The sequence below is a fragment of the Canis lupus genome, chromosome 21, assembly GCF_003254725.2.
Source record: "Canis lupus dingo isolate Sandy chromosome 21, ASM325472v2, whole genome shotgun sequence".
Lineage (NCBI taxonomy): Eukaryota > Metazoa > Chordata > Mammalia > Carnivora > Canidae > Canis > Canis lupus.
Window position 1 is genome coordinate 35,467,495 of NC_064263.1, and position 25,494 is coordinate 35,492,988.

The window sequence follows — 25,494 nt, forward strand, 5'->3', positions numbered from 1 at the left end:
TTCTCATATTCATATATCAAAATATGTTTTTACAGTTACATAAAGTTATCTTTAGCTAGTCTTCATGAAAATCCATTATATATTGTATTGAATATATTTTAGAGAACATAGAAACATAAATGTTTGTACTTATTTTTTTTTTGTATAATACTTACATTACTTCTTTACCTTTTTTTCCTCCAGGTTTTTTTTTTTTTTTTTTTTAAGATGTTAGGCAATATGCACATCTGGGATAACTGTCAGTATATGCACGGTCATGGGGTTAGCCACCCTAATACATGAGTAAATAAGTTAATTCCAAGTCCAGATTAACAGAATTTACCAGAATCTTTATTTAAAAAAATATGTTGAATCAAAAATTGTGGATTCATTTACATATTCCTTGTTTTATTTTATTATACTTAATGTTCCTTGTAATCTGAGATATTTTATTTCATGCCCATAGGCTCCACTGGACCATACCAGTGACAAGTCTCTTCTTGATGCTAATTTTGAGCCAGGAAAGAAGAACTTTCTGCATTTGACAGATAAAGATGGTGAACAGCCTCAAATACTGCTGGTAAACTTTTTTTTTTTTAATATCTTTTTTTTTTTTTTTTATTGGTGTTCAGTTTACCAACATACAGAATAACCCCCAGTGCCCGTCACCCAATCACTCCCACCCCCCGCCCTCCTCCCCTTCTACCACCCCTAGTTCGTTTCCCAGAGTTAGCAGTCTTTACGTTATGTCTCCCTTTCTGATATTTCCCACACATTTCTTCTCCCTTCCCTTATATTCCCTTCCACTATTATTAATATTCCCCACATGAATGAGAACATATAATGTTTGTCCTTCTCCGACTGACTTACTTCACTCAGCATAATACCCTCCAGTGGTAAACTTTTTAGAAGCCTTGTATTCATAATTTTTCTGTACTGTCACTATTGGGAAGAAATATTCCAAAGGAAGGAGAGAGATAATTTGTAATTTATGTATAATAAATTATTTTTCTGTTTTATGTTGGCTTACTGTAAGTGTATATGTTAACATGGCAACAGTGGGCATCTAGAGCACTGTTGCTTGTGTTTGTAGCATGGTCTGTTGCTGCCCTGGAAACAGGGGTTGCTGTTTTCAAGACTACCACCACAACAGGTATGGGGTAGATCCAGAATAAGTGAAAACACTGCAGAGAGTTCCTATTATGTGTCAGTGGTTTCTCCTTTGGTTAAGCGTTTGCTTGGTTGCTGTAAGTCCTTGGCAGTTATGCCTGGATTTTTCTGTATTTTAGGGTAGGGACAGACCCCAAGAATTCTCCACTCTGATAATTTTGCTCCTATTCTCACCCGCCTTTCTGGAAAAATTACTTTTTCAAGTTACGTGCTTTTTATTTCTAATCTTTTAGTATTTTGCCTCAGTTCATATTTCTGTAGGCTTTCCGATATGGTCCAGTGGCCCTAGAGCTCATCTAATCCAGTAACTCCCAATTTGAGGGTTACTCCTAAAAAAGATTGAGAAAACTTGGTCTGATTTACCTTGCTATTTTACAGGCTGAGGAAACTAAGGCTCACAGACTTTATCGACTTTTTCAGAACCCTCCTCTTCAATGAAACTTCACTCAGGAAAAGTTCTTCTATTTGATGCTTTTCATGTAGAAGTCTGTTGTGAATTAGAATACTTGTCTGGTCAGTAGACAATAATTAAATACAGAGCATCCATACTGAAGCAATACTAGAATATGCTCTATCTCATCACTTATTTTTAGGACATCGTGAGAAGATTTTGATTAATCTGAATGACATTGAAATATAAATTACCTATTTTGGGAACTCTAAATCCACAGTTTGGGAATTTTTAAAAATGCACAGTAATTACTCTTCAGCTGTGTCTTAATTATTTATGCTGATTTTATATCCCTGAATCCATTTTAACATCTTCGTTAATAGGAAGTTTTATTGGAGACAATAGGAAATGATCCATTTTATCCAAAACTTTTTAAGTATGGCCTACCTGCTAAGTCTACTTGGCAAGGATGTTATAAAAATAAATGACAGACCATGTCATCAAAGAGTTCACAATGGAACTTTCTCCTTCTCTCCTATAAACAAAATTTGAAAGAGAGTTAAGGGAAATTGCAAAAGTAAGAACTTTGAAAAGAGACATGAGCACCTCTCCACAGTGTTTTACATTGGGCATCTATCGAGCCTTCCTATGGGAAATGGTGAGAGTATGCATGCCTTTGAATATTGTGGTGGTAATAGTAATGCCTTGTGTTTTTTTCATTGCCTCAGCAATTAGTATGTGTTTTTTTTTTTTTTTCCCATTGTTTCAGCAACATATGCCATTCAGTAAATATTGGTTATGCTGCATTTTAGGAGGATTCCAGTGCTGGAGATGATAATGTCCATGACCGATTTATAGGTCCACTTCCAAGAGAAGGTTCTGTGGGCTCTACCAGTGATTATGTCAGCCAAAACTACTCCTATTCATCTATTTTGAATAAATCAGAAACTGGTAAGATTTATTACTATTTTTGTGGTCTTTTCACAAAATCATGGTGTGTTAGACTCAGTAATCGGAGAGCTCTCAAGCCTAATCCTCTCATTTTATGGATTAGAAAATTGAGACCCAAAGCAAGATCACTAGTTAACAGAAATAGAACAATAATGTGGCTTCTCTTTCCCTCAACTCGTTGTTTCCCTTACTATATTGTTACTGCCACTATTTAGTAATAAAGTAAAAAAATATTGAATACTGTATTTTGAGGGAAGACTTTTCTTTTTGTTAGTTTTCTATTTTGAATCTAATCTTAAGGTGACTTTCTTTGGAAGGAGTTTCTATTATATCTTCATGGATTAGGATAGACTCTGGGGGGATACTTCCATTTTGAAGCAGATGGGCCAAGTTTATTAGACCTACTGTGTCATATTTTAGTTTAATCATGTGTTTGAAACTAATTGTGTAATTTTAAAATTCCTGTCAACTTTTTTTCTGAGCATTATTAAACTTAGAATTTTGATTTTTTTCAATTTATTGAGCACTAAAATTGCTTTATGTAAGAATTTATCCCTTTATCTGTAAGGTTGATTAATTGCCTTACATATAGTCTGAGTACTTCTACATAACATTTGATCTCACAGCAAACCTTTGCAGTAGATACTATTATTCATGTTAAAAGAAGTGGAACCTGGGTTCTGAGAAGCCTTCGATTGCACAGCTGGTACTGCTAGGTGTGACTGCAGAATCTCTAAGTACTTCAGAAACAGAGATGGTTTTAAGTACTATATGCAAGTATCTAGTATGAAAATAAAACTATAGCATAACATTGCAAATGTTGTCCTAATGTGATCTGTAATTTTCTAGTTAATATATTTTGTAATTAAAATGTAGAATAATGTCCTCATAGCTGATCATTTGTACAGGCTTACTGGCGTATTTGTTCTGAAAATACCAGTAAAAGCTGGTCATGTTTGGTATTTAGAATCATTTGTATCAGTAGAACATTCTATAGTTAAGTACCAGGAATAAAAGAGGGTACAAAATTATTTTCTGTTTCAGATAATAGGAGATAATAAAGCTGTTCATTGTTACACTATCTGTCTAGAATAGTGATTCTCAAATTTTTTTTTCTTTAAAAGTCATTTGGGGACACTTGTCAAAAGTGGGTTCCAAGGCATTACTTCTCAAAATTTCTGGTTAGATAAATTCCATTTTGTTTTAAATAAGCACCCTAGGTTATTCTGAGATAGTTGGAATACTTTGAGAAAGTTCCAGATTTAACAAATCAGGATTCTTGAACTATTTGCTTTGTATTCTGACAACCAATTCAGTCCTTTATGTAGGAGTATTTACAGAACTCCTACTTTGTGCTGTATGCTCTATGGCTCTATGATGCCTATAAATTCCTAGAGACTGACTCATACTTTAAAAAAAGTTCTTTCTCTGATTATACAAATGTAATACATGCTCATTGTCATACTTTAAAATGAAGAAAGTGAAAATCACTATACTACTAGCAGAAACTACTTAGTGATTTTGCTTATTTCTATTTTATCTTTCCTCTCCATATGTGTGCTTTTAAGAAAATGGGGTATCATATGTTATGAGCATTTTTTACTGTGTATTTTTCTTTAATTCTCTATGATAAACATTTTCAATGCTATTATATAGTATTTTAATATAGGATTTTGAATGACTGAAAAACAGTATTTCATTGAATGATTTAGATATTTAAGCAAATTATTACTGATGTTATAATGACATTAAAAAAAAAAGATTTTATTTATTCATTCATTCATGAGAGACACAGAGGCAGAGACACAGGCAGAGGGAGAAGCAGGCTCTGTGCAGGGAGCCCGATGCAGGACTCGATCCTGGGACTCCAGGATCATGCCCTGGGCTGAAGGCAGGTACTCAACTGCTTAGCCACCCACCATCATAGTCCCTATGATGAACATTCTTGTACATAGGTTTTTATTTTTATTTCTGATTATTTCCTTATTTTTATTTCTGATTCTTTCTGTTCATTGAATTACTGTTGAAGTTTATTTAAAAAAAATTTAGAGGCCTTTGTTCTAAATTGTCACGTAATAATAGCCTTCATTCCCAATTATATTTCTCATGCACCTCTACTCCACTCCTTTTTCCTACCTGTATATTTTTCCTCCAGTTTTCTAGGGGTCCTGCCTTTCTGAACTAAAATAGTTTATAAGTATCCAAAGTAGTTGTGTTTCAAACATAATGTTGTTAGTGACTATTGAATTTGCATTTTCCTTAAATTATTGTAAATCTTGGCACGGTGTACAAAGTATTTTTATTGGAAAATGCCATCATGATTTTGACCCAGGGCTCCAGGAACACATTTCTCCTAATGCAAGAGGTTTAGGGATTTGATATATTCTTTTCTGTCTCCCTTGCCTACCAACCCCCTCGGGGTAGCTAGCCACTGTTGATAGGAGGTACTATGAGCCGGCCAGGGTGGGGTATTGTGTATATGAATACTAAGGGATAAGGAGCAGATTGAAGGCTAATATGGACTTGAGGTGATCCATTATCTGAATCTATGATAACTGTCCTTGGCCAGTTTCTTTAACAATTCTTTTATTTTATCAGCTCTAGGAGTTGGCCTGTTGCATTCTATATTCTTCATTTGGACCGTTTGATGGCTACTTCATTACCTGCTGGTTCTGTTCAGGATTTCTTTCCACATGTGCCCCTCACAGAATCACCTTCTTTTCCCTTAGTGGCTCACATTTACAGTATTGATTCATAGCTGTTTAAGTTATAGGACCCTTTTTATCTTTAAGATTTTATTCATGAGAGACAGAGAAAGACAGAGACACAGGCAGAGGGAGAAGCACGCTCCCTGCATGGAGCCCAATTCAAGACCCCAGGATCATGACCTGAGCCAAAGGCAGACACTCAACCACTGAGCCACCCAGGTGTCCATACAGGACCCATTTGATAACAATTGTCATTTGAAGTTTTTTGATGTGGGGATCCCTGGGTGGCGCAGTGGTTTGGCGCCTGCCTTTGGCCCAGGGCGTGATCCTGAAGACCCGGGATCGAATCCCACGTCGGGCTCCCGGTGCATGGAGCCTGCTTCTCCCTCTGCCTGTGTCTCTGCCTCTTTCTCTCTCTCTCTCTGTGACTATTATAAATAAATAAAAATTTAAAAAAAAAAAAAAAGAAGTTTTTTGATGTGGACAATGCTTAATGACAAAAGATTTCTATTCAGTAGCGCTTTTATGAATATTACTGAAATCTTCATAGTTTTGCAAATAGTACCTTTACATGAGACACTGTTCATTCTCTGCAAATATGGTGCGAAATCAAGTACAAATGACTATATGTTTTTCTATATGATTTTTATTGCTAATGAGAAAATAAAGAACATTGGTAATAATTAAGTACTGCCACTCCCTCCGCTTAAACTCTCTTTTCCTATCATCTTTTTTTTAAGCCCGGGGAAGGGAAACAAGTCACCCATAAATGATACATAATTGGTATATGGGTACACAAAGGACAATAATAGTATTCATCCTGACTGTTGAGTGATTACGGGAGGGAGATGGAGAAAAAGGGAAATTCCAGGCAGTCTTAGCCAACAAGACGTAGACCAGCCTTGTCTCCTGGCCAAAGCACTGTTGTTTGTGTCAAAGAATCTTTTTATATGAACTAAGAATGAAATAATACTTCATTATTAATAATCAGGGCAGATATCATACAAATTTGTGTTTCATATGCACTTTCCCCTTAAGTGCACCTGCTGCTATGCTAAGTAGTAGGATAGAGAGATTAATAAGATTTGATCCCTCCACTCACAGTCAGATAGGGAAGACATATAAGTAAATAGGTCATTACAGAATAGTGAACTGAAGGCTCCAATATAGGTTAAAGACAGAGTGCTATGAAAACAACTCAGATCGGGGATGGTTAGGAATTGAAGCAACTTAAAATTCTAAACGATGTACAGTAGAATGCACACACACACACACACACAGTAGTTTTTTTCCCCCTTTTTTTGAGAGGGGGGTGGGGAAGAGAGACTCTTAAGCAGCTTCATGCCTGGCATGAAGCCTGATACAGGGCTCCATCTCACAATCCTGATATCATGCATGAACTGAGCCAAAAATCAAAAGTTGGACATTTAACCTATTGAGCCACCCAGGCACCTCTATAAACACAGTATTCTTAAATATGAAAGGCATTAGAAATAAAAACTTTTTTTTTAATTTATTTTTTATTGGTGTTCAATTTACTAACATACAGAATAACCCCCAGTGCCCGTCACCCATTCACTCCCACCCCTAGAAATAAAAACTTGAACCTTAGTCCAAAATGAAAACTGAGCAGCTACTTGATCTCTTCTTAGAACCATACAGATAACATGAAATCTGTTCTTCTTTTCCGCAACTGACCAAGTTTTAGCATGCATATTTGTCCTTTCATCACTTTTGGCAATATAGTTATCTACAGAGCCTAGCTTTTCTCAAGACATTATAGTTGGGAAATTGAAAAAGTATTTTGAAAAACTTCAGTGAACACCTTCAGCATCTGCTGAGAAGAGATTTGATTGATTGATTTGAAATACCCAAGTCATTCAGTATTAGCTGGGAGTAAATAAGTTTAATTATTAAGCAAAGTGTTTACCACATTTTGCTCACTTAATGAGGTATAACTAAAATGATGGGACTGATATTTTTTTGGTGTATATGTATCTCATAAACTGGGCCTAAAGTCTACTTCAAAGGAGAAATTTCAAAAATGTTCTCAACAATGGTAGCCATATCCAAACAAATATATAAGCCTAAGTAATTTTAAACATTCACTTGAACTTTAAGTTGCTATGAGCTTCTCCCTTTTTCTCCCTCTTCCCTTCCCCATTCCCTCTCTCTATTCTTGCCTATTTCTAACTTCTTACTTTGTAGTCACTCTTTGCATAGTGTGCTGATGTAAACAATCTCATACTTCATGTGCTTGTTAAAATAGAGGAAGTCATTCTAAGTTATATGTAAAATGAATTTATCTCCTATGTTATTAATTCTTGGCATAAATTGGTTTATAAGGCCTGATAGCATGCATACCTGGTTCAGTTCAGTCTTCCTGTTTCAGATGTGTGATAGTTAAAGTAAATGTTTATACTTTTCCACTTTAATCAACAAGTTATCAATTTGGGGAACAAAGATTATTTTTATATCAAGTAAACATATTGGAAGTACTCCTCTTTAAATTTTATTAAATGCTGCATAATATCCTTGTATATCTCTGGACATTTAACAAGATATCCTCACTTTTTCTGAGAAACAAGATTTACATAGTACAGCATTTTAGAAAAAGGGGTCTTTCTTAGGTATTGTTGAAAAAATTTAAAGTAATTTCCAACTGAGTAACCTTAACCTCTCAATTTTTACTGTTCATTAAATTCTTATTTTTTTAAATGTAAATGCTGATTTATATATACTTGTGTTTTCTTTTTAAAGGATATGTGGGATTAGTAAACCAAGCAATGACTTGCTATTTGAATAGCCTTTTGCAGACACTTTTTATGACTCCAGAATTTAGGAATGCATTGTATAAGTGAGTATTCAAAGAAAAATTTTATAAATAAAACCGATATAAGAATGAAAGTACAGGTTTTAACTGATAAAATCTAATTTACTTTCTTATACTTATTTGTAAAGTTTGGGGCATTTCTCACTTGTAAAACACATCTTGAATACTATATAAGAAAAAGATCTTATGAGAGATTGACATATAAAATATTTGTGGAGAGAGAAAACCGTCCATGTGTAGACCAGAAAAGGATAAAATTAATAAGATTTACATTTGGGATAAATTACCATATTAAAGCTTCCCTCACTTACATCTTTAATGTCTTTATAAAGAAATTTTATAGGGGCTTTTAGGCTTTTTGTGATAATCTAGATATTTAAACCATATTCTTCTTTCCTTACACTTCTCAATTTAAGACACAGTTATCTTTTTAAACCTGCAGACTTTGTTTCTAATTAAAATATAATTTAGAGCTGTCCTTTGAGGGTTGTGTGTGTGTGTGTGTGTGGTGTAAAAGCCAGTATTGTATACTTCAGGTACTTTAAAATGCTCTATGAAGGAAATCCTTTTTTTTTCTATGAAGGAAATCCTACTTAAATAAACCGTAAAAGACAATTATTTTTATGAGTATCTTATTATAATACGTTTAATATATCTTGTGTATTTTCTTTAAGGTATGCATACTTATTTTTCAAGACATTTTAAAGTACAGATTAACTAATTTTACCCTTGTGTTATTTTGAATAAGATCCTTGAATATATATTTAAAGTATTTTTGGAACTTTTAATATTGATTGTGTTGCTCAGACAACATTATATTATCATTCCATTCATGTGGAAGGTCATCATCTGAATTTACTTTTGAACATAGACCTTGTAATGAATCCCTCTGTACCCATCACCTAGCTTTGTATATTATCAACTCGTGATCAGTCTTTTTTATTTAATATCCTCTATTCTGATTATTTGGAAGCACACTCCTGTTGTATCATCCACCTGTAAATATATCTCAGGTTATTGCTAATAAGGTTTCCTTGATTGCCTCATAATTTTTACAATCTGTTCAAATTAGGATCCAAACGAGAGCCATACAGTCAACTGACTGTTAAGAGTCTTAGTCTATTTAATTTATTTTTTAATCCCCTTCCATCTTTTGTCCTCCTTACAGTTTATTCCTTGAAAATAAATATATTGAAAACTGGTATCATTTATCCTGTAGTTTTCCACAGTTTGGATTTTGATAGTTGAATGCAATCGTGTCATTTAATATTGTTCTGTTCTCTGTATTTTTATGAATTAATAATTAGAAAAAGAGACTTGATCAGATTCAGGTTTTATGATTATTTTTAGATGAGCTTTGCCTTTCATTCATGTTGCCTTCTTATGCTTTTTCTTGTTAAAGTCTAAATTTCTTCTGTATTTATGAATTAGGGAAAGGCTGCTATTTCATTAGATAATAATAGCTTCAGTTAATAGCCAAATTCTGAATACCCCCAGAGTCAAGGTCTTACATTATTATCACGTTAATATTAATGATAGCTTTAAAGAATAAAAATGTTTTATAAATAATATTCAAATATTTTATTTCAATAGGTGGGAATTTGAAGAATCTGAAGAAGATCCAGTGACAAGTATCCCATACCAACTTCAAAGGCTTTTTGTTTTGTTACAAACCAGCAAAAAGAGAGCTATTGAAACCACAGATGTTACGAGGAGCTTTGGATGGGATAGTAGTGAGGGTACTAATTTCTCTTGTAATGATAAGTGTTTCTAATATTCAAAGGAATTCTGGGAGACAATATTATAAACAAGATATATTAATAACTTAGTTAACTTTACTATAGACCTCATTGCCTTTTGTTGGAATTTAAAAATAGCTTATTTTTAAAATTTAAGAACTAGGGGTAAAGTTTTGATCAATTAAAATTTTCTTGTGAAGAAAGTTTAGTTAAACTCTTAATTTTATGTACGTAAACTAAAATTTTTAGTTTGTTGTCCTAGATTTTTCTTAATATCTTTCTTAACTCTCAGTGAAAAGTAACAAAAATAGCAAATATTATAGCATTGTGAAGCATATGTTACTTTCCCATGTTTTTGACAATTTGCTTTTAAACAAACTAATGTTTAATTACACTAAATTTATTGCTGTTTTTAATTAAATTTTATCTTAAAATAGCTTGGCAGCAGCATGATGTACAAGAACTGTGCAGAGTCATGTTTGATGCTTTGGAACAGAAATGGAAACAAACAGAACAGGTAATTCATCTCAGGTTGAAGGGAATGTTTTCTAATAAATTATTCATAAGTGACTTTTGTTCTATTGTAACATTTTTAAAACTTTGGCATTAGTCCAGTATCAAATGGGGAATTGAAAGTACTAGGTTCTCACTTAGCCATTAACTGAGTCCTACAGATCCTCATTAAACCACCCTAGACCTCATTTCCTCATCTTTAAAATAAGGAAGTTGGTTTCTATGATCTAGGTGGTGTCTTTTTAACTGAAAACTATATAATTCACATATAAATATATACATACATGTGTGTGTTTGGTTTTGGGGGATTTTTGAACAATATATTCAGATATTTACCAAGTAAATTATATGTATTGTTATCTATAGCAGGTTAAGTATAGTTGAATATTACCTTCATTTTGACCAAGGAGATACTCTTTTGACTTCTAAGATTCCTGTTAATCTGACTCTTTTGCCAGTAGAAAAAGAACAGGTTAGAAATGGGGAGAGCATTAGATACACCATTGTGGGATGAAGAGAAGGCTGAACTGGGTGGGATTCAGAACTCAGGAAAGAGGAGGTTTTATACTGGCTCTAATTATGGGGGTTGGGGTATCATAGGGATAAAAAGGGAGGAATCTGTAAGATAGGCTGGAAGGTCAGCTGTCTGGTTATAATTATGATGATGGCTGGGGCCAGAGTTTTCGAACTGTAGGTTGTGATCCATTTGTGGGTTATAAAATCAATTTAATGAATCTACATCAGCACTTAAAAAATGGAATAGTATAGAAAAGTATAAGAGTATCACAAAAGTAAGGGTACTATTGTGCAAATTTTGTTAAGTTAGATGTACTAGGTTGTGATATAACATTATTTTCTTACTGTGGGTTATCAAAACTTCGAAAAACACTGATTTGAACCACTTAGAAATGCCCTCCCAGATGCAGAAGATATAATCAAATATGACTGAGGCAGATGAATGAAGAAAGCTTCATTAAATAAATGACATAGTATAGATGATGATGATGGGTTATAAGCCCTAGACATTTGAAGAGATATACATTTATGAAAGAGGTAAATTGTAATATACTTTCCTTTTCCATTCTTACTTAAGAGATATTAAATAAAAATTAAGTTTACTTAGTGATCTAGTTTCTTTACCTAGTCCTATTGCATTTTAGTAAATTTATGTATATAGTAGGGGCTATTTCTTCTTCATAGGTCTGAAGTTACTCTTGTCCTTATATCCCTTTTTGTTTTTTTTTTTTTTTTGTTTTGTTTTTTTTAATTTTTATTTTATTTATTTATGATAGTCACACAGAGAGAGAGAGAGAGGCAGAGACACAGGCAGAGGGAGAAGCAGGCTCCATGTACCGGGAGCCCAATGTGGGATTCGATCCTGGGTCTCCAGGATCGCGCCCTGGGCCAAAGGCAGGCGCCAAACCACTGCGCCACCCAGGGATCCCCTTATATCCCTTTTTGGGACAAGAATTTTGAGGCAAGACATTCACTTGGAGGCTCCTTACTAATGGAGTTACCTGCCTTTTTTGGGACAGAAGGCCCAGTTGGCTAAGTTTGGGGACTTAGAGATTCATTCACGCTTTTATTTTTTTTTTCCACTATTCACATTTAAAAAAAATTAAATTCAATTTGCCAACATATGGTTTAATATCCAGTGCTCATCACTTCATGTACCCTCCTTAATGCTTGTCACCCAGTTACCCCATCCCCCTACTGACCTTCCCTTCCGCAACCCTTTGTTTCCCAGAATCAGGAGTCTCTTGCAATTTGTTTTCCTTTCTAATTTTTACCCACTCAGTTTCCTCACCTTCCCTTATGGTCCCTTTCACTATTTCTTATATTCCACATATGAGTGAAACCATATAATTGTCTTTCTCCACTTGACTTATTTCACTCAGCATAATACCCTCTAGTTCCATCCACATGAATGCAATCACATCTTCTTTATCCATTTATCTGTCAAAGGACATTTCAGCTTCTTCCACAGTTTGGCTGTGGTGAGCATTGCTGTTGTGAACATTGGGGTGCAGGTGTCCATTGTTTCACTACATCTGTATCTTTGGGGTAGATAGCCATTACTGGGTCATAGAGTAGTTCTATTTTTAACTTCTTGAGGAACCTTTTCCAGAGTGGGCTTCAGCAGCTTGCGTTCCCACCAATAATGCAAGAGGATTTCCCTTTCTCCGCATCCTCACCAACATTTTTTGTTTCCTGTCATTAATTTAGGCACTCTCACTGGTGTAAAGTGGTATCTCATTGTGATTTTGATTTATAGTTCCCTGATGGCAAGTGATGTGGGGCTTTTTTCCATGTTTTTGTTGGCCATGTGTAGGCCTTCTTTGGAAAAGTGTCTGTTCGTGACTTATGCCCATTTCTTGATTGGATTCTTTGTTTTTTGAGTGTTGAGTTTGATAAGTTCTCTACAGTTTTTGGATACTAGCCCTTTATCTGATATGTCATTTGCAGATATATTCTCCCATTCTTTTGGTTGTCTTTTGGTTTCATTGACCATTTCCTTTGCTGTGCAGAAGTTTTTTATGTTGATGAAGTCCCAGTAGTTCATTTTTGCTTTTTTTTCGCTTGCCTGTAGAGTTGTGTCTTGCAAGAAGTTGCTGTGGCTGAGGTCAAAAAGGTTGCTGCCTGTGTTCTCCTCTAGGATTTTGGTGGATTCCTGTCTCTCATTTACATCTTTCATCCGTTTTGAGTTTATCTTTGTGTATGGTATAAGAGAATGGTCCAGTTTCATCCTTCTACATGTGACTGTCCAGTTTTCCCAGCACCATTTATTGAAGAGACTGGATATTCTTTCCTGCTGTGTCCATAGAGTTGAGGGTTCTTTCTGGGTTCTCTATTCTGTTCCATTGTCCTATGTATCTGTTCATTGACCTATGTGACCTATGTGACAATATGACAATAGAGTTGAGGGTTCTTTCTGGGTTCTCTATTCTGTTCCATTGACCTATGTATCTGTTCATTGACGTATGTAACAATATGCTGGTTCTATATTGTCTTGATCACAGTTTTGTAATTCAGCTTGAATTCAGGCATTGTGATACCCCCAGCTTTGGTTTTCTTTTTCAACATTCCTCTGGCTATTTGGGGTCTATTCTGGTTCCATACAGATCTTAGGATTATTTGTTCCAACTGTGTGAAGAAAGTCCTTGGTATTTTGATAGGGATTGCACTGAATGTAAATTGCTCTGGGTAGCATTGACATTTTCAAAATATTTATTCTTCCAGTGTTTCCCATCTCTTTGTGTCTTCCTCAATTTCTTTCCCAAGTGTTCTGTAGTTTTTAGAGTACAGATCCTTTACCTCTTTGGTTAGGTTTATTCCTAGGTATCTTATGGTTTTTGGTGCGATTGTGAATGGGGATTGACTCCTTAATTTCTCTTTCTTCAGTCCCATTGTTAGTGTATAGAAATGCAACTGACTTCTGTGCATGGATTTTGTTTTCTGCCAGATTGCTGAATTGCTATATGAGTTCTAGCAATTTTGAGGTGGAGACTTTTGGGTTTTCCATATACAGTATCATGTCATCTGTGAAGAGTTAGAATTTGACTTCTTTGCTAATTTGAATGCCCTTTATTTATTTTTGTTGTCTGATTGCTGAGGCTAGGACTTTTAGTACTATGTTGAACAGCAGTTGTGAGAATGGGCATCTCTATCATGTTCCTGACCTTAGAGGAAAGGCTCTCAGTTTTTCCCATTGAGAATGGTACTTGCTGTGGGCTTTTTGTAGATGGCTTTTGTAATATTGAGATATGTTCCCTCTATCCCTACGCTTTGAAGAGTTTTAAGAAAGGATGCTGTATTTTGTGAAATGCTTTTTCTGCATTAGTTGAGAGGATCATATGGTTCTTGTCTTTTCTTTTATTAATGTGACCTATCACTTTGATTTATGAATGTTGAACCACCTTGCATCCCAGAAAGAAATCCCACTTGGTCATGGTGAATAATCGTTCTAATATACTGTTGGATCCTATTAGCTAGTATCTTGGTGAGTATTTTCACATCTATGAATTCTTCATAGAACCAGCTCCAAGGGCAGCCCTGGTGGCTCAGTGATTTAGTGCCACCTTCAGCTCAGGGCGTGATCCTGGAGACCTGGGATAGAGTCCCACATCAGGCAGGGCTTTTCCCTCAGCCCGTGTCTCTGCCTGCCTCTCTCTCTGTCTCTCTCTCTTTCTCTCTCTCTCATGAATAAATAAATAAATACAATCTTAAAAAAAAAAAAAAGAGCCAGCTCCTAGTTTCATTGATCTATCTATTCTGTTCTTCTGGTCTCTATCTTGTTGAGTTCTTCTCTAATCTTTATTATTTTTCTTCCCCTTCTTGGTTTAAGCTTTATTTGCTGTTCTTTTTCCAGCTCCTTTAGGCCTAAGGTTAGCTTGTGTATTTGAGATTTTTCTTTTCTTTTCTTTTCTTTTTTTTTTTTTTTTTTGAGAAAGGCTTATTTTGAAATGTGTTTCCCTCTTAGAACAGCCTTTGCCGTATCCCAAAGATTTTGAACAGATGTGCTTTTATTTTTATTCATTTGCATGAATGTTTTAAATTCTAATTTAATTCTAATTCTAACTTCTTGGTTGACCCATTCATTTTTTAGTAGGATGCTCTTTGACCTCTAAGTGTTTGAGTTCCTTCCAGATTTCTTGGTGTGATTTAGTTTTAGGTTCAAAGCATTGTGGTCTGAAAATATGCAGGGAATAATGCAAGTTTTTTGGTATTGGTTGATACCTGATTTGTTACCCAGTATGTGGTCTATTCTGGAGAAAGTTCCATGTGCAGTTGAGAAGAATGTGTATTCTGTTGCATTGGGATGGAATGTTCTGTATGTATCCATGAAGTCTATCTGGTCCAGTGTACCATTCAAAGCCTTGTTGATCTTCTGCTTAGAATATCTGTCCTTTGCTGAAAGTGAAGTGTTGAGGTTGCCTATTAATGTATTATTATCCTTGTGTTTCTTTACTTTGGTTATTAATTGGTATAATTGGCTGTTCACACATGAGAGGCATAAATATTAATAATTATTAAGTCTTCTTGTTGGATAGACACTTTATGTATGATAGTGTCCCTCTTCCTCTCTTTCTACAGTCTTTGGTTTAAAATCTAATTATCTGATATGAGTATTACTACCCCACCTTTCTTTTGAGGTCTGTTTGCATGGTAAATAGTTCTCCACCTCCTCATTTTCAGTCTGAAGGTGTCTTAGGTCTAAAATAAATCTCTTGTAAAGACAGCATGTAGATGGGTCTTGCTTTTTTTATCCAGTCTGATACCTTGTGTCTTTTGACTAGAGCATATAGCCTATTTATGTTCAGAGTAATTGAAAGATAGGAATTTAGTGTCATTGTATTAGCTGTACACTCCCTGTTTCTGCAGATTGTCTCTGTTTCTTTGGGCTCCCTCTTCGATTATAGGATCCCCCTTAATATTTCTTGCAGGGCTAGTTTGGTGGTCACATATTCTTTCACTTTGTCTATCCTGGAATCTCTGTATCTCTCCTTCCATTCTGAATGACAGTGTTGCTTGGTAAAGTATTCTTGGCTGTGTATTTTTCTCATTTAGTACCCTGCATATATCATGCCAGCCATTTCTGGCCTTCCACGTCTCTGTGGATAGGTCGCTGTTAATCTAGTACTTCTCCCTCTATATGTTAGGATTCTCTTGTCTGAAGCTGCTTTCAGGATTTCCTCTTTACCTCTGAAAGTTGCAATTTTCACTGTTATAAGTTGCAATTTTCACTATTATATGTCAGGATGTTGATTGGTTTTTGTTGATTTGGGGAGGGGGTCCTCTCTACCTCTTGGGTATGAATGCCTGTTTCCTTCTCCAGATTAGGTAAATTCTCAGTTATGAATTGCTCAAATATACCTTCTGGTCCTCTCTCTCTATGCCCTCTGGAATTCCAATAATACGGATGTTATTTTTCAGACTATCACATTTCTTAGAGCCTCTCCTGTGGGCTCTTGTTTTTCTCTTTTCCTCAGCTTCCTTCCTATCAACTCAGTTTCTGTGTCACTTATTCTCTTTCCTGCCTCATATACCCTAGCTGCTAGAGCATCCAGTTTAGACTGCATCTCCGAGTTTTTTAAATTTCAGCCTGATTAGATCTCATTTCTGCACTAAGAGATTCTCTAGTCTTTCATGCTTTTTTTCAAGTACAACTCGTAACTTTGTAGTTGTAATCCTGAACTATTTCTCTGACATGTAAATCTATATCCGTTAGATCTGTGACAGAGAGTATTACCTGTTGTTCTTTCTTTTGTGGTGAATTCCTTCTTCTAGTCATTTTGTCCAGTGCAGAATGGCCGTACGAGTGAGCAAAGTAAAAAATATCAACCATGACCCAAGCAAAATACACACTAGACAATTCTGAAGAGGTCAGGGACCAGAAAATAAAAGAAAAAAGACCAAGAAAAAGAAAAAAGAGAGAGAAACAATAAGAACAAAAAAGGAAGGGGTAAAATGGAGAGAGAGAGACTATAATCTCACTCAGTGGACCAAAACAGCAAACCACTTGGTTCTGAGTGTATCTTGGTCTGTATGTTAGAAGGCACTTAATTCCAAAATTTTATATATGTATAAATATAAATTTTATATAAATATACATATTATATTTAAATATATATTATATAAATATGTATATTTACAAATATATAAATTATATAATTATATAATATATATATATATATATATATATATATATATATATATATATATGCAAAAGTTCTATAGGGAAACAAGAACAACAAAAGGGTTGGGGGGGGGGGTTGGGAAGAGAATATAATCTCACTGAGTTACCAAAACGGTGACCCATTTGGTTCTGAGTGTATTTTGGTCTGATGTTAGAATGTACTCAATTCCAAAATTATTAAAAAACAAAAGAAAACTTACATATATACAGAAATAAAATTGTATACAGTGAAAGGAAGCTGAGGTTCTGCCCCACTTCATCTCTGAGCACCTTTCAAGCAGGGAAGTCTCTCACAGGAGCAGATTTTTAAAGGTCCCCGTTTTAGCTCTAGGACTGTATCACTTCACTGCAGCTGGCTTACAAAGGCACCCTTTCCCCACCGTTTGTCTTCAGTATAGCACCTCCATTTCTCTTCTCTGCACTCCTACCTTGAAAAAAGTGGTCACTTTTCTATTTGTAGGGTTCCAGCCATTCTTTCTTTACATCTCAGGTTGAATGCATAGGTGTTCAGGATTGTTTGATAGTTATGTAGCTAAATTTGGAGGACCACATGAAACGAGGACCCCTCCTCTTCTGCCATCTTGCCTCCTCTCTCTGGGAGATCCATTCTTTTAAATGAGGATATTTTGATGAAGATGGAGTTTAAGATTTTTTTAAAATTTCTGTATATATATATATATATTTTTTTTTAATTTGCAGTGTAATGTTTCCCCTTGAAAATGGTTTTATGTATATTACTGAAAGTTAAAAAGTTTCATTTGCATCTTGAGCTAGAAGATAGAACTTTAGAAAATCAGAATATAGTATTGTATGAGAGGTGGTATGCGTATGTAAAGCTGTAAAACTAGCTGGTTATTTGGTTATGTAATTGTCAACATGACTAAAGTGGTAATGTATTCTCATCCTAATGAAAAGATAACATGAAGCTTAATAGTATAATAAATTGGTAACTGACTTCAATAAAATGTGGAGTTTTTAGCGATAAGAGAATTAATCTTGTTAATTTTTATACATTGATTCTTAAATTAATTTTAATCTAATTTTATTGATTTTTAGTTGATTGGTTAAGCTTTCATTTTTTTTTTAAACAGAATTCTAGATAAATCAAGGCCTTCTAAAACTTCAACAGTAAAGAATGAATATCCTTTGAAATTTATTTTTAAAGCAGGAATTATTGTGTCTTTTGTATTTTACAAATTATTTTTAAGGAGCACTTTTTAATCTTCTTATTTTTAGGCTGATCTTATAAATGAACTGTATCAAGGAAAGCTGAAGGACTACGTGAGATGTCTGGAATGTGGTTATGAGGGCTGGAGAATCGACACATATCTTGATATTCCATTGGTCATCCGGCCTTATGGGTCCAGTCAAGCATTTGCTAGTGTGGTGTGTACCTTTCAGCTGACTGCTTGTGTATCCATACACAGAATACATAATAGCACAGTGGTATAATCTGTTGTAAGGTAAGTATCATCCTAGATACACCTTCTTGGGTTGTTAGTAATTCCTGCACTTAAACTGGCAAGATCTAGAAGATTTTTAACCCTTCAGTGAGTCCTAATAGTGCATGTATAAAAGGGAAAGTGAATGCAAATGTACTGCCTCATGGTTTAGTATTTTCTCCTTTCTGATAGATGACTAGGTTATTTCACTTTATTCTTTTTTTAAATCTCTAAATAGTCTGTTTTAGAAATGCTATTTTGTGACCATTTTTGTATTGGAAAGTACTTTTTGTTTTGCGTGCATTGTTAAGATTTTATTTAAGAGAGAGAGTTAGAGCATGACTGGGGGGAGGGGTCAGGAGGAAGGAGAGGCAGAGGAATAGGGAGAAGCAGACTCCCTGCTGATCAGGGAGCCCGATGTGGGTCTTGATCTCAGGGCACAGATAGATCATGACTTGAGCCAAAAAGACAGATGCTTAACCATCTGAGCCACCCAAGTGCCCCTGTTCCATATATTTTTAAAACTGGAAAAAATAACCTCTGGTTTTTATGATAAACAGAGGCCACATTTTTAAAAAGAACATCCTTATTCTAAAATTTAATTTAAAAACCATACATTGTAGGAACACAAGAACTTGAAGAATCTGATATGTTAGTTAATTGATTAATTAAAAATTAGCTTGATTATGTATATACTGAGAATCCAAGTGGGAGATTATGTAAGATTTTCTTGTTCTTCATATTATCCATTTTTAATTGCTTTTTGATAATTTTGTTATTGCATTTTATTGTGTTTACTGATACAAAGGAGAGCCATGGAAAGAGTTGATTTTTAAAATTGGAATATTCAGAAACATTTATTGTGAATCTGTTAGGAGCCAGGGGAAACTTTCAGAGAGCTATATTGTTTTGGGCCTTATTTATGTTATTACCAAGCTTACGGTGGCTTGTAGCTAAAATCAGTGTTTTTAAAGTTACTCCATACTTTATCCTCTAAAATAGTGCTTCAAATATGGTTTGGTCCTCTGGCCTCTAAGACAGTTGGTTCCCTTTGCTTTTTTTCTCCTACTTTCATTTGGCTATCAATAATAAATTATGGAATCACTTAGTTGGAATCCAAGAAGGCTTTTTCTAGATCATATAACACCAAGTCTTCTTTCCTGTACTATGTTTCAGTTTCCTTTATAGATTTGAAAAATTTTGTTAACAGTACCTTTTGTAAACTGCCATCCTAGATGTATGAGCTTGGCCTTGGTTTGAGTGGCTCATTTTGTTTTTCTTTTTTTTTTTTAACCCTCCCTCCCTCCCTCCCTCCCTCCCTCCCTCCCTCCCTCCCTCCCTCCCTTCTTTCCTTTCTTTTTCATTTTTTAAACTAACTTTCTTTCTTTCTTTCTTTCTTTCTTTCTTTCTTTCTTTCTTTCTTTCTTTCTCTCTCTCTCTCTCTCTCTCTCTCTCTCTCTCTCTCTTTCTTTCTTCCTTTCTTTCTAATAGTTTAAAGTAGGAGTGGCATAATGAAAAATTATCAACATTTGTCTTTAACTTATTTTCTAACTCATTTTTAAATATTGGCACTTCATTAGCAGAATAAACTAGAGAAATATTTGGTAGTCCCAGGTGATAAAGACAATATTTTCTGCTTTGGTTATGAAAGTATTTTTTTATGAGAGATTTTTCATACATATGTGCAGTTTAGTGTTTTTACAGATTGTATGTTGAGGAAGCTAGTGATATTTGTTGTGTTATTTTGGAGTATCGGATTTGACAGTCAGTAAGTCCAGTTGCTTAGCTAAATCTTTGTGTCCTCATTTTCTCACCTGCTGAATTCCCACCACTGTCAAGTATGTTATAGACATAGCAGCAGTGGGGCACTTTGGAGGATAGTTTTGGAGAAGTGAGAAAAAGACACATTTCCAAATGGAGTTCTCCGAAGGTGGTGTCTTCTGTTGATATATGGATGGTGGTGGTAGTAGTGGTGGTGGTCATTCAGTGAGAATTGAAGTTAGAGCTATGAAGCAGTATGTGAGCAAGTTTATATAACAGACATGCGCTAATAGGGCTTGCAGAAGGGAACTTAAAACTTGCTAGACTTTGCTGGAATCTCTTTAGGGAAATTACAGCAGGTAAACTACCCAAGATAGGGGTTCTAAGGAGGATACTACCTTCAGAGAACTTTAGTTAGAGGTAAGTGAATTCCCATCATTTTCTGAATTCAAACCTGTAATCTACACTTCTAAATCCACAGAAGTCATCACACAGCATCTAATAATAGTTTTATATCACTGCTTGCCATTGTGTATTTTGTTAATTCAATGTGTTTTAAAAAGAATTAGGTATAAATGTGGATTATAAAAAAATCTAGTTATATATCACTCAGGACTATATATAATACTTAGCTTAATTTGGATTGAACTCTTTTAAAATTTATTTTCCTATTTTTATTGATGGATTCTGGTATTTTTGTTTTATTGGATATATGTATACACATAACACATGTACATACATACACAACATTGATAATTCTGTGTTCTGTTTACTGTACATTCTTTCAGTGAGCCACAATATAATAGATATATATAATGAGGTTAACAACCTGATGCTTAATTTCAGGCAATTAAGTGTGAGTGAGGTTCTATTAAAAATTGAAGTGTTTTTATTAACCGTCATCTGAAACATTCCAATTTCTAGAGTTGTTTTATCCTCTGTGTTCAAATAAGTTAACTTGAGATTAATATATAAATGGAATTAGCACTTAATTTATCATTATGATATTTATAATAAATGTTTATGGTCCTCTTTCAGCTTGATTGATAGCAGACTGCTTTTTTAATGATTGCAAGAAATTGCCTACAGTTTTTAAAAAAACTTTTCATAATTTCTTTGTTGAACTGTTTTTTAGTCATTATAGCTAAGATATTATAGCTAAGATTATTAAGTTTCTGGCCTTTTTACTTGAACACGTAGGGAATCCATGATTAGGGGCTCTTTTGCCACTCTTAACCTCTCAGACAGAGTTCTTTTTCACACTCCTCTCCCACAAGATTTAATAGAAGTTTAGGAGAATGCTTCCTTGATTAAATTTGGGAAACAATGCAACTGTAATCCTCTTTGAGATGTTTACTGTGCATATTTTATTTTAAATGCCCTGAGGATCCCTGTAATAGAGAAATTTGCTTAACTGTGCTTAACCTAACGTTTTCTTTCTCTGTGGGATATTTGTGACTATTTTAAGGGACACTAGAATTCTGAGGAACATATTTTGGGAAGCTCTGGACTAGAATAAGGTGACTTAAGGATTATCTGTACTTTATTACATTACTGTTTATGTCCTTGGGATGTTGAGGGCGAGTGAGAATCCTAAAATATGTGTTATAATTTACTGTTGTTTTGCGTATCTCCTTAATCCTGAAAAATTAATATCAGCTGAAAAATTCCTTGTATTAACTTTTTAAAGAAATTCGTTTCTAATGGTTTGTGAGAGAAAACCAGAACCTTTTATTTTCATTGATTAGAGCTGTCTAAACTAATCTCTCTGAATTTCATTATCAAAGAAACCTCGAATCTGCTTATTGCCAAGCACATTGAAAACATACTTTTTATAATGAGATAGTCCTAAACACATACTAGTAATACATAAAAATTGGAAGTATAATTTTTATTGGTTGACTATGAAAGCATATTTCACAAATTATAAACAATAGAACCTCATGTTTGACATTAACTAGGGAGGAGCTTTTCTATTTAACAGTAAATTTTAGATACTGTCTTTTCATGAGTATCTTTTATCATATATTTATTGAGTTGCCTACTCTATGCAGTGGGTACTATTATAGACCATTTTCTTTTAATATATTGTAAATTCTATTATTAGATAAGTACACTTCAATATCTTTATTATCACAAAATGTTCAGAAGTCTGAGATTGGGGTCAGCTATATAGTTCCATATAGTGTCTTTGGAAAGATCAGATATGTGAAAGACTTCTGTGCCCTAAGTAAGCATAGTTTAATGATCATTTTAAAGTTTGAGTGAAAAACTGTTAAATTCATAAGTATTTATGAAATCATAAGCATTTCAAATGTTTGGTGTGCACAAGTTTATATCATACGTTCTACCTGGAATTAACAGATGATTTGGACATTCTTAAATGTCTGGCTAAACCACATAACTCATTTGGATGGTGAATTGGTCCATATTTGTCCAAATATGTAAGCATCACATAAAGAAAAATCTCTTCCACAGACTCTACCCTCATTTTTCCAGGAATTTGTGTGGTTGGACATAGTGGGAACCAGTTTAAAAAGTGGGGACTTCTGCTTTCAGGAAGATGGAGTAGATGTACATTGCCCTATTCCTCCTGCTAAAACAACTGAAAGTCTTGAACAGTATATATAAAATAAAACATAAGAAGACTCTGAAAGGTGGAGAAAAGGCATAAAGACTAGGGACCTCAGGACTCAAGGAATGACATGGGGTGAGTTCCCTGGGTTTTCTTTTTGCCTAATATAGCCCAAACTTGGAGCTCCAGCAGCCTGGACACAGCAACAGGCATAGACTGAAAAGTCTGCTGTCTCCAGCCAGAAGACTAGGAAAGAGACAGCCTAGCAAGGCAGAAAACTTTTAGACAGTGCCCAATCTGCTCTAGCCAAACACCACAGAAAGACTGTGTCCCCTATCTCACCCCATGCCAGCTGAGGCTGAGTAGGGAGCCCAGACTTCTCTTCTCATGAAGATGTTACTAGGCTTTCTAGCCCCTTGCCTGGGTGGTTACAGAGAAGGCGGAGTAGATAGCCAGGGGTTTCATCCCTCTTGGGCAGTAACAAATCTCCCCACAACTACTCTCCTGTTCCTCTGGTTCACTGTCATTAGAGACACATGGGGAGCCTAGCTTTCACTCTTACCTCATCGTGAGGAGATGCTTCTATCTGTCACCATTGATGTCAGAAGAAGCCTAGTAAAGAGTCAGGATTTTGCTATCTTTGAACTGTAAGGAGACTAGCCCCTTCCCACTACGGTGTCAGTGGAGGCTGTAAGGGGATGTACGGAGACCGCCTTACCCCTCATAGCCAAGATTATATCAGCAGAGGCCTACTGAGCAGCCAGGACCCCAACCCTTGCCCTGCAGTAATGAAGAGCCCCTCACCTCAGGTGTCATTGGAGGCCAAGTGGGAAACCTGGACTTTTCCCACTGGCAGTAATGAATCAGGAACCTTTTCTCTCACTGGAGCAGTGTCAAAGGAAGCCAGTAAACCAGAAGATTTAAATATGGGTCTAGAAACTCATAATATCCAAAATGTTCAGGTTTCAATAGAAAAAAAAACACTTTTTATACTAAGAACCAGGAAAATCTTTTTTCGAATGAAAGAAGAGACAATCAGTAGATACAAACACTAATATGATAGATGTTAGAATTATATGACAAATATTTTAAAGCAGTCATCATAGAAATAGGAGATCCCAAACCCAAGTGAAATAAATGAGAAAATAGAAAAAAATACAGATAAAAAGGAAATGAAGGGAAGAAATACTGATAAAAAAGAAGAAATACAGATAAAAAGGAAAATAAAAGGAAAATGAAATGAAAAAGGAATTTAGAACCGAAAAATGCAATACCAAAGTGGAAAACTTGACCAATAGACCCAATAGCAGAATGGAGATGACAGCAGAAAGAATCCATGAACTTGAAGATAGAATTTAGAAATTGCCCAGTCTAACCAGCAGAGAAAAAACAGATTGGGGAAAAAATTTAAAAGGTCAACAGGATTTTGGGGACTATAATAAAAGATCTAAGATTTGTATCATTGGAGTCCTGGAAGGAGAGGAAAAAGAAAGCAGTGCTGGAAAAATACTTGAAATAATGGCTAGAAATTCCCAAATCTGGCAAAAGGCATAAAGCTGTAACATCCAAGAAGCTAACAAACCCTAAATAGGATAAGCCAGAATCACTCTGCATTAAGTCCAGCTATAGTCAAACTTCTGAAAACTGAAGACAAAAAAAAATAACTTAAGAGAAGCAACTGAGAAATACGCCTTTTCTTATAGGCTGAAAAGTACTCTTGATTTCTCATAAGCAAATGTTTCATCAAAAACAGTGGAGACCAGAAGAAAGTGGCACATTTTTCAGGTATTGAAAGAAAAGCACTGTCAACGATAGTCTTATACTCAGTGAAAATATTCTTCAGGAATGAAGGGGAAATCAATCCCATCCTGGATAATGGAACACTAAAGGAATTTGCCACTAATAGACCCACCTTAAAAAATGGCTAAAGAAAATTCCCTAAACAGAAAGGAAAAAATAAAAGGAAATCATCTAGGAATGTTAGAAATGAAGAAAGAACATGGTAAGCTGAAAATCTGGGTAGATACAATAGGCTTTCCTTCTTGTAAGTTTCCTACATTATTATTATTATTATTTAAAGATTGTATTTATTTATTTGACAGAGAGCACAAGCAGGGGAAGCAGAGGGAGAGGGAGAAGCAGGCTCCCCACTGAGCAAGGACCCCAGTGCGGTACTTGATCCCAGGACCCTGAGATCATGACTTAACTGAAGGCAGAGGCTTATTAACCAACTGAGCCACCCAGGTGCCCCCCTACATTATGTTTGATGGTTAAGCCAGACTATAACATTGTTTGATATGGTTCTAAATGTATGCAGAAGAAATATTTAAGACCATTATAAATGGGAGAGGATAAAAAGACTTAAAGGGAAGTAAGGTTTCTGTACTTCATTTGAACTGGTAAAAGGATAAAAGTTATGTGTATATAATATACCTAGAGCAACCACTGAAACACTCCAAAAACCTAGATAAATCAAAATAGAATTTAAAATATATGTACAAGTAATCCACAGGAGAGCAGGAGAAAGAACACACACAAAAAAATAGCAGTCTTGGATACATGTAAATGGTCTAATTATACCAAATAAAAGATAGAGATTTGCATATCAGATTTAAAAACATGACCCAATTGTGTGTATACTTGATATAAAAACTCCCTTCAAATATATTGGCATAGACAGGCTGAAATGTAAAAGGATAGAAAAATGTTATATCAAGTAAACATTAATCGAGGGA

General features: G+C 34.9%; 1 protein-coding gene across 3 annotated transcripts in view; it reads left to right on the forward strand.

Moving 5' to 3' along the window:
• Positions 1–25,494, forward strand: part of USP47 (ubiquitin specific peptidase 47) — a 117,518-nt gene that overhangs the window by 48,254 nt on the left and 43,770 nt on the right. For 2 of the 3 annotated variants that reach the window (XM_025459494.3, XM_025459495.3), the window contains 6 exons: positions 446–559; positions 2,353–2,491; positions 7,960–8,056; positions 9,626–9,771; positions 10,209–10,288; positions 18,218–18,367. In XM_025459494.3, coding sequence (XP_025315279.1) covers positions 446–559; positions 2,353–2,491; positions 7,960–8,056; positions 9,626–9,771; positions 10,209–10,288; positions 18,218–18,367 — 726 coding nt within the window. The remainder of the gene's footprint in view (positions 1–445; positions 560–2,352; positions 2,492–7,959; positions 8,057–9,625; positions 9,772–10,208; positions 10,289–18,217; positions 18,368–25,494) is intronic. The other variant, XM_025459496.3, reaches the window with a different exon arrangement.